Source organism: Syngnathus scovelli, chromosome 3 (assembly GCF_024217435.2).
Source record: "Syngnathus scovelli strain Florida chromosome 3, RoL_Ssco_1.2, whole genome shotgun sequence".
In the NCBI taxonomy this organism is placed as follows: Eukaryota; Metazoa; Chordata; class Actinopteri; order Syngnathiformes; family Syngnathidae; genus Syngnathus; species Syngnathus scovelli.
In genome coordinates, this window is record NC_090849.1 from 10,894,025 (window position 1) to 10,903,225 (window position 9,201).

Here is a 9,201-nt window from a genome sequence, read left to right on the forward strand (position 1 = left end):
TTCTTCGTGTTTACAATTAGTTGACTAATAAATTTCTGTTTTTCTGTAATTGATATGAACCTTATATTAATGATGTTTGGCTTATCCTTTGGTAGAGAATACAGAAAATATATCAATTAAAAAATGATTCACGTCAGAAAAAAGTTTTTATATTGGGATATGCAACTGAAATAAATTCCAAATTAATTTAATCTGACCCAGATTCATTGCTCAGTTCTCCCATTTCTGCCCTCAAAAAACTTACTCTGTCCCTAATGACATTTAGAATAAAGCTTCATCTCAATACAACCTGCATGCGTTGCAGAGGGAGTACTATAACAAACTCCCAGAACATAACTATTCCGACTCAATGAGACACGTGCAGATTCACCATACTGCATGACTATGTTTTCAAAGAATACAGGTTGAAAAAAACAATTACCAATCAATTATCTATGTGAATTCATTGTGTTTTTAATCTCTGACAAATCCCTACTGAATGGCGTACTGTGTCGGCAAATCACAAAGCCGAATTGTGCTTTTACCAGCAATGTAAATTTAACATACTATAGCTGCTCCCATAGTATATGGAAAAATCTCATTACGTGATCAATACATGACTCTTTGCGCATGAAGAGTCAAAAAGTGCCATTTCAATCACTCCAAAATAAACTAAAAATCGCTGTAGTCTACTTTGACAAAGGAACAACACGCAGCGGAGGGAAAGGAAAGGTAGGAACGGCTCCCGGGGAGTTTTTACACATTGGGTAATTACGCGCCTTGACTGACAGCCAGCCCAGTGCCAAAAGGCTGAAAAACAGTCTCTTATTGGCCAGTGCGCACTTTACAATCACCTCTTGTGCGCTTGTGTCCCAACAGCGCATCAGTGGAGCGCACAACTCTGCAGCAGCCACACGCTCGAGAGCAGCGCAACACGTAAAACTTGACCAAAGCGGATCTTTATTTGCGTATCCCGTCGGTTTCTTTCTGAAGTGGTTCGAGTTACAGTCACAATGAGGGCTGCTTCTGCGTCTCATTCGGTTTTGGGGATGATCCGCCTGGCTCTGACCATAGCGATGCTGACAGCATGTGGAGCCTCCGAGTACGAGTATCTGAGCTGGAAGTCGTCGGACTCGTACAACGGCGGGCGCAGCTACGGAAAGCCCCCGCAGTGCGTGGACATCCCGGACGACCTGCGATTGTGCCACAACGTTGGCTACAGTCAGATGTTGTTGCCTAACCTGCTGGAGCACGAGACCATGGCCGAGGTGAAACAACAGGCCAGCAGCTGGGTTCCCTTGGTGCTCAAGAACTGCCACCCGGGCACGCAAGTATTCCTCTGCTCGCTCTTTGCGCCCGTGTGCCTGGAGCGGCCCATCTACCCGTGCAGATGGCTCTGTGAGGCCGTGCGGGATGGCTGCACTCCCATCATGGAGGCGTTCGGCTTCCCCTGGCCGGAGATGCTCACCTGCGACAAATACCCTCAAGACGACGTGTGCATCGCCATGACTCAACCCAACACCACCGAATCCACAAAGCAGACAGGTAAGATTTTTTTTTTTTTTGCCCATGTAATTTGTACCTGAGTGTGTTTCCCAGTGTTTTTTTTTTTTATTTTCCATATTCACTTTTCTAATATATATTTGTACATTAGATTAATCCACAAAACTCCAGTCACTCTTTCACTCGCAGGTAAATGTATTATGCATTGCTTTTAAAAATCCAGCTCTCACTTAAAAACTCATTTGATTTGCCTTTAAAATTATCATTGCCTTAATCAGTAATCCCATTTGGGCAAATTGGGCACCAACTACTGTGTAACAAAAAAGTAACTAACATTAAGAAATTAAGACAAATTACCCCTGCTGAAAAAACAAACAGTGACCACTTTTGCCACCTTGGTATGATACTGTTGTTTCAGGGGTGAAGGTGTGAAGATGTAAATCCCAACACAAACAAAGTGAATGCAACCTTTTGGGGGAGAGCATTCCGCTTTGCAATGTCAACGGACATATAATGTGGTTATAATTTCTTATTCTGTAATAAAAGGGACTTGGAACCATGATCACGAAGAGCTGTCAGCAGGTTGTTTGCTTAGTGTGATGGATCACTGAAAAGCTCTTTTTTGAGCTTCAGTGTGTGTTTATTGAGTAGCAAAGAACAATGTTGGGTGGAAGCCCGCAAAAAGAGAATAGCTCCAGTGTAGTAAGAAAACTTTCTATGACAAATTGGGTAAATAAGAAAAAGATGCACATCTTCTTTTAATATTGCTCCAACAGAGACCTTACAATTTGGAAGTTTGTGAATCTCTCAAGCAATCTTAAAGCAAGCTGCCAAAGACACGGCAAACCCCACCAACCATCCACCCCTCCCCGGAGCCATCAGCCGTTACTAATGGCTCTCTGGCTGCTCATTCCCCAAACCTGCAGAGACTCCTTAGTGTGAGGCTGACTCACACACCTCACACAGAATCAATGGAGGGGCAGGCAGGGGGTTCTGTTCCCAGCCCGAGCCAAGCTGACAAATACCAGAGGAACCTTGAAAGATAGCCAAAACCAGCAAGTCTGGGGAAAGACAAAGTATGGGTTGATTATAAAAGTAGGTTTGCTGTTGTGTTACTGTGCCCCTGCCACAAGTGAGGTCTACACCTGGGTAGGGAATGCACAGCAATCTTATTCATTTTCAACATAGAGGGGGGTGGGGGGGTCCCATCATCACATCATCAACTCACTTAGATTTCCATCTGACGCTTTAACGACACCACTTGAAGGCTTTTTCACACTACGTGTGAGCTATAAATGGGGAGCCTGTGCATCTTCCAGCACTCACACAGTGCTCACTGTATCTGAAGAGGGGGCATAGCCCTGTGTGTGTCAAGGGGGCGGGTGTCATTGATTGACACGTCGGTATGGATAAAGGCCTGTTTTTCTCAAGCGAAAAACCCTCCCCATTTCAAAGTTCAGGGGACCACACAGATGTCCCCACTCCACAGACATCACCTGTTGTCACTGGTGAGAAATAAATCAGGGCACACTCAGAGGCCCGTCCGTTAGCATGAACTTAACCACTGGCATTGGCAATCAAATGTCTCCTTCCAGTTTTCCATCATTGTTGTTAGCAGAGGTCAGCTAACAGTGCTTATCACTTTCCTGTTGCGACATACAATGTGGTGATAATTGATTTAAAAGGAGAAACCATCTCAAACAAGCAAAGAGACTGTGAGACTTGGTAAACAGTGTCTGTTTTCACAAGCTTTTTACACCAGGGTGTCGCTTTGACAAACGTTTGTTAAGCACATGTAATGGACAACTGGCAATGGAGAGAAAACTATTTGCTTACCCCCCATTTTACCCTGTGTGATTGCGAAACGTTAGTAGTTTGGTCAAATAGAAAGCACACAATGAACCACGTGCAATCAGAATGTCAGAAACATTGCTTTCTGCCTCTTTTAATTACAACTGGCCATAAAAGTTGAAAACGTTCTTTGCTGAGGTCAGTATAGAAGGGTTTATGAAGCGTAGAAGACAAAGACTGGGCAGTTTAAGGCCTATGATTTGCTTATGCTGCTAAAATTCCATGTAGTCATAGCTGCATAAGAACAAACAAACAAACAAACAAACAAATAAAGAAATAAATAAATAAATAAATAAATAAATAAATAAATAAATAAATAAATAAATAAATAAATAAATAAATGTAATTCTTTGGCCAGGACTATGGTATTTAATTTTAGCTTTTTAAACAAAAATAACTTTTTCAAAATTACTTTACAATTTCAAACTAGGCAACAGAAAAGATTGTTTAATACAGATTTTCTAAATTTCCCAATGAAGATCGCATACATCCTACAAATAACACTGTCATCAGTATGTGATGTTTATGAAGGTGTATAAATTGGTCTTGTCTAATTGCAAATGTAATTTTCATACCATTATACTTCACATACCGTGTTCGCTTTTTCTCCACAGGTTATTCTCCCATTTGTCCTCCTTGTGACAATGAAATGAAAACAGATGCCATGTTGGAGCACATGTGTGCCAGCGAATTTGGTAAGGATGCTGTGACACTCAGTCATATGCACTGACATCAATTATATACATAGGCTACTGATTTTTGAGTGAGCAGCATTGGTTTATCTTCTATCCTAAAACAGACCCTAACCTCTTTACATAAACTTTGTTTCAGTATCCCAAGTGCAGCATTCCTATTCCTGCACAAACCAGCTCTCAGAATTTATCTTCTGGTCACAATTCACAGTGTGTCTGGATTAGGGGAGGATTATTTTCAGTGACCAGTGAAAAGGGGTCGTTAAAGTCTTTATGTGACAGCTCCATACAACACTAAAATCGAATGTTTGCTGTCTGGGAAGGCTGTTGTTAAGTATTAGCCTATTTGTTTAGATGTCTGAATAAAATGAAATATTGACGACTAGAAACCATACAGCGCCCAAAAAAAAATTATATACGTATATATATATATATATATATATATATATATATATATATATATATATATATATATATATATATATATATATATATATATATAGAGAGAGAGAGAGAGAGAGAGAGAGAGAGAGAGAGAGAGAGAGAGAGAGAGAGAGAGAGAGAGAGAGAGAGACAAGTATTGAAGACCTATCGATGTGCACATTCAATACATTGAAGGGTCATCTGCCCAAGTGGAATGAAAACCAGATGGGGTCCAACATAAACAAACCATTCTGAAAAGGAAACAGAATGGAAGTATTTGATTTTAGTCAGAAAAACATCTACCAGCTTTTTTTTTAATTTTATTTACTGGTTGCTCCAAAATACTTTGATAAATTTTCTACCACGTTTGCCACTGAGCTAACGGTAATATTAAAAACAGACTTTCTTCCTTGTCCCATCCCAAGGTTTAAAGTTATTGTTGAATGTTTGTTTTGCTTTGTTGTTGAGATTGGTAATGAGTCTGCCCCTTCTGGCATTTGTGTTGTTGTTTGCCAAAACTATGGTGGCACATCATTTCCTTGTTTATTCCTAGAGGAAAGTTGTTTTTGGTTCCTAGTTGATACAGACAAATTAAGACCCCTTAACCAGGATAAAACACTGCATTGCTTACGTAGCAGTTTTAGAAAGACAAAGATGTCTTTCTAAAACATACCACTTTGACGATGGTATGTGTGTGTCAATTGCGATGTGGTATCAAGTAATGTACAGCATGACAGAAGATTGCATTTTTGTAGCATCTCGGCCAAACATCTGTTTCTTCTTCCAGTTGGCCAACTGAGAGCGTTTCTTGTCGGACTCGCAAAGTGCCAAATATTTCCAACTGTGCATGAAGCCAAGTATGACTTCATGGCATGTATTCGGGAAACCATTTAAATACACACAAATTAGAAAATACCCACACTAAGATTATGATGTTTTTCACACCTAAGACATACATTGTGCTCACTTTTGACTTGAGAACATGGAATGGGACAGCGGGATGAGGGACCAAGTTTACAAGCTGATTTTACAGACAGGCTTGTCTATTTTGTTTGGAATGGACCATAAAATAGATATGTTTTAAAGACTTCCTGTTCTTTTCTGTTCAACAATGAAATGGATAAGCATGGATGGTGAAATTTAACCAGTGAGTCATTGACTTTTGGCAGAAATCCTTATTAAATATACCCACTCTGGCAGAGGATCGGTCTATTTGTTCACTGGAAATCTTACTTACTGGAAATGGTTGGAAATGTGTTCTCATTTAGAGGTGGAGGTTAAATTGTTGTTGTTGTTGGTGGTTTCTTTTTTGTATCTCCTCAACATTTTTACAGGGGCACATTAATGATTCCTGCTCAATGCACAAGCACGTTCCCCATGTGGTTTGACATTAGTAAAAGATGAACATAGCCAAGCCAAGTCAGTTTTGGATTAAAAGTAGTTAAATGCGGGGAAGGGCTCTTATACTTGCTCTGCAGCCAATAGATCAGAATGGTTGTTGAAAAGTAACCCTTTTAAGTCATCCCCTCAGCACTATCACACTCCCTAATGTCTCAAGAGATCTTGATGAATTTCCCTCTGTCAGACACAAATCCGCGCAGCACTCAGCTCGTAACAGATTTACGGCCTGCCCCACTCCACACTTTGTTCCCACCGCAATTTATCTCTCCACACTTAGAGTTTTATGGAACTTCATTGCACCCAAAACTCCCAACACCCTTCAATTGAATCTCTCCTCTGCTTTGGACAGCTTACTTTGTTGTCATTGCCAAATTGCTTTTTTCCCTTGCTGATATAGTGAACAGGGCAGTTCTCACTTAACCCACTTGATGAGATGAACCACATTGCCATCCATTGTGAATGGAAGATAGCACACACCCTTCTGTTCGGCTTTATGGCTGTCTCGAGCTTAAAGCCCATATTTCATGAGTGGAGAAGGTGTGCAAAAGTGTGCACAATGTTATTTATAGAACGTTTGTTCTATGTTCATCAGATACGTATTCTCAGTTTTATTGGTTGCAAACCGTTTTTCCCGTCACCATCTAAAGTTCATTGCGACAAGAAACAAATTGAAATCTTTGGTGAACGTCTTTATGATCGTTTGCGACCTTGAAGGAACTATGTTGAAAAAATATTTGCTACGTGTACACACTTGTAAACCTTTGCTGCTCAGTGACATACGGCCTTAAGCCGAACTAAACTACCAGAGAAACCCGTGTCAGGCATCAGCAGACAAAAAAGCGTTTTGACTGAAGATCATGTGGTTTAGTACAATACCTTGAAAAATCAAGTCATATACATTCAATTTTAACATTGTTCAATTGCAATTGAAAAATTAAAGAGAAACATACAAAAAACAAGCCTAAATGATTTTTGGTTATAGAAAAGGAAGGATGAAATAAGGGTTTATGTCTAAATGTTACATATCATTATTTCCCCACATTTTCTTTCAGTTATAGCATACTCATATTTAATGTTTTTAAACATAACCACATTCTCCATGTAAAAGTGCTGTAGTAGACTGATATGAGTAACTTCTTGTTCTGCAGCTTTTAAGACCAAGATCAAAGAGGTGAAGCGAGAAAACATGGACCGTAAGGTGATCTTTCAGAAACGGAAGAAGATGGTGAAAGCTGGCACTCTGTCGAAGAAGGACATGAAGAAGCTTGTGATGTACTTGAAGAATGGTGCGGACTGCCCGTGCCAGCAGCTGGACAATCTGGGTAACCAGTATCTTATCATGGGCCGCAAGGTTGACAAGCAGTTCCTGCTCACGGGTATCCACAAGTGGGACAAGTCCAGCAAAGAGTTCAAAAAGGCCATCAAGAAACTCAAGACCCACAAATGCCCTGCCTTTGAAAATGTCTTCAAATAAGATGACCTCCCTCTAATTGGTCACATCTCCTTCTTCATATGAACTTGCACAAGTGTTAAACTACAAAACATGGCTTTTTTTTTTGTCTTGTTTATACTGATATATCTTTCTGTTTACATATATTATTTGAATTGTCCCAGTTTTTGAGTGAGTGATGACATCGCAAATAGAAGAGATACATTTATTTCTTTAGTTGAGTTAGCTTGACTCTCCTTGACTTCTCAACGTATATGTAGATGCATCCTCAAATGTTACTTGAAGGTAACAGAACATTTTTTATAAGATTCATTCAATTAGTTCTGTCTGAATTTTAGTAAAGAGAATGATATCATCGTGATGATTATGTAAGGATCAAGCTTGCTTGTTCGTTTCTACATTTTTTTTTTTTTTTTTTTTTACGAGACCTGGACCACAAAGATGTGGCCGCTTTTGTTATTTCCTCCAAAATTAAATGAGTAATATTGTTAATATTTTCAGTTATAACAATTCAGAGCTCATCATGTTTTCGAAAGAATAAGTGAACAATGACTGATGTCATGAGATGCTTCAGCTAAAGACTTCACCAACTTAGTTTGTTGTCATTGTCAAGCTTCTTGCAATCTCTCACAAAAACCTATATTCCAATCACGTAATGGCAATATCATCATGCAATCTTGACCAAAAAGTATGTGCCTCTTGCGTCACTGGCTTTTCAGTAACCATTATTAAGTTGAAATGAAATTGTTTGCAGTTTGCCTTTTTTTTTTTCACAAGAACAAGTGTTAACCATTGTCCAGTGTTTTGCTTGATATTGCTAGCCTGTTTTAGCACTATTTTGTGTGCATTTTTATTACGTGTACATACAAATTTTACATAAATAAGGAAAACCCCAAATGTTTTGTGTTTTATTTGTTTTGAGCTTAGTCTTACAATGCTCAAGTGGACAGTAGGGATTGGTTGTATTCCATAAAATGAAAATAAGCAGTGCTGGCAAGTCAATTACAGTCCGATTTCTTTACATTTGTCATTCACTGAACAACATTACAACTTTTGAATCCACCGGTTTTTGTCTTGCTGATTTAAAAGGTTACTTTATGCATTATCTTCAATCAAGGCATGGGGTATTACAGTTACAGATGTTAAATTGGTGAAAAGGAAGAAGTAAAACAACATCAGCAAGAGATGTAACGAAAGATCCAGAAACAATTGGTAGTGATCAGCAAAATCCTCCAGCGGGGAGTAGTAAAGGTATCAAATCTTCACCCACCACCAACAGGACAAACGACAAAAGGATTCAAATCACTTCAATCGAATGGGAAGGCAAAAAAAAGATCTATTAAAAAGTCAATAACCAGAAACTGCCATGGAAATTTTCAGATTTTCCCCCATATTTATACACTTGGTCTGTCCACACGTGTGGGTGCCACTTTTTACAAATTACTGGCCAATCTAAAGTACAAGTAGTCCTGAACTTACAAACACAACGGGTTCCAAGAGTTTGTAATTTGATTTATTTGTATTGTGTTTGTATTTGATATGCAATGTTAACTGTTCATACTATTGGAGAACACTTTAATAAATGGCAGTGCTGTCAAACCATCCATCCATCCATTTTCTGAAGTCCCCACGGGGGTCGCGGGCGTGCTGGAGCCTATCCCAGCCGTCATCGGGCAGTAGGCGGGGGACACCCTGAACTGGTTGCCAGCCAATCGCAGGGCACGTCAAATCAGTGAAGAAATATTTGATATTTATTTTCCAATCTTTTGCTGAAAGACATGATGTCCAGAAGCACTTTGATTAATAAGTAAAAACATGCAAATGTACACAAGACAGCCAGTGCAAGATTTGACATACTACATTATCACAGATCCGTAAGCTAATGATGAACTTTCTAATGTA

The 9,201-nt window shown here is 39.4% G+C and overlaps 1 protein-coding gene across 1 annotated transcript; it reads left to right on the forward strand.

Moving 5' to 3' along the window:
• The first annotated feature begins 822 nt into the window (after positions 1-822).
• Positions 823-8,901, forward strand: sfrp1a (secreted frizzled-related protein 1a). Its single transcript, XM_049716546.2, has 3 exons — positions 823-1,524; positions 3,948-4,028; positions 6,998-8,901. The coding sequence occupies exons 1-3, from the start codon at positions 993-995 to the stop codon at positions 7,321-7,323; spliced, it is 939 nt and encodes a 312-aa protein (XP_049572503.1). The 5' UTR covers positions 823-992; the 3' UTR covers positions 7,324-8,901.
• Positions 8,902-9,201: the final 300 nt, after the last annotated feature.

Excerpts from the sequence above, each read along its gene's own strand:
- sfrp1a (XM_049716546.2), top strand. The coding sequence starts at position 993 with ATGAGGGCTGCTTCTGCGTCTCATTCGGTTTTGGGGATGATCCGCCTG. Across the intron at positions 1,525-3,947 it reads CGAATCCACAAAGCAGACAG|GTTATTCTCCCATTTGTCCT; the intron begins GTAAGATTTTTT and ends TTTTCTCCACAG. Across the intron at positions 4,029-6,997 it reads CATGTGTGCCAGCGAATTTG|CTTTTAAGACCAAGATCAAA; the intron begins GTAAGGATGCTG and ends CTTGTTCTGCAG.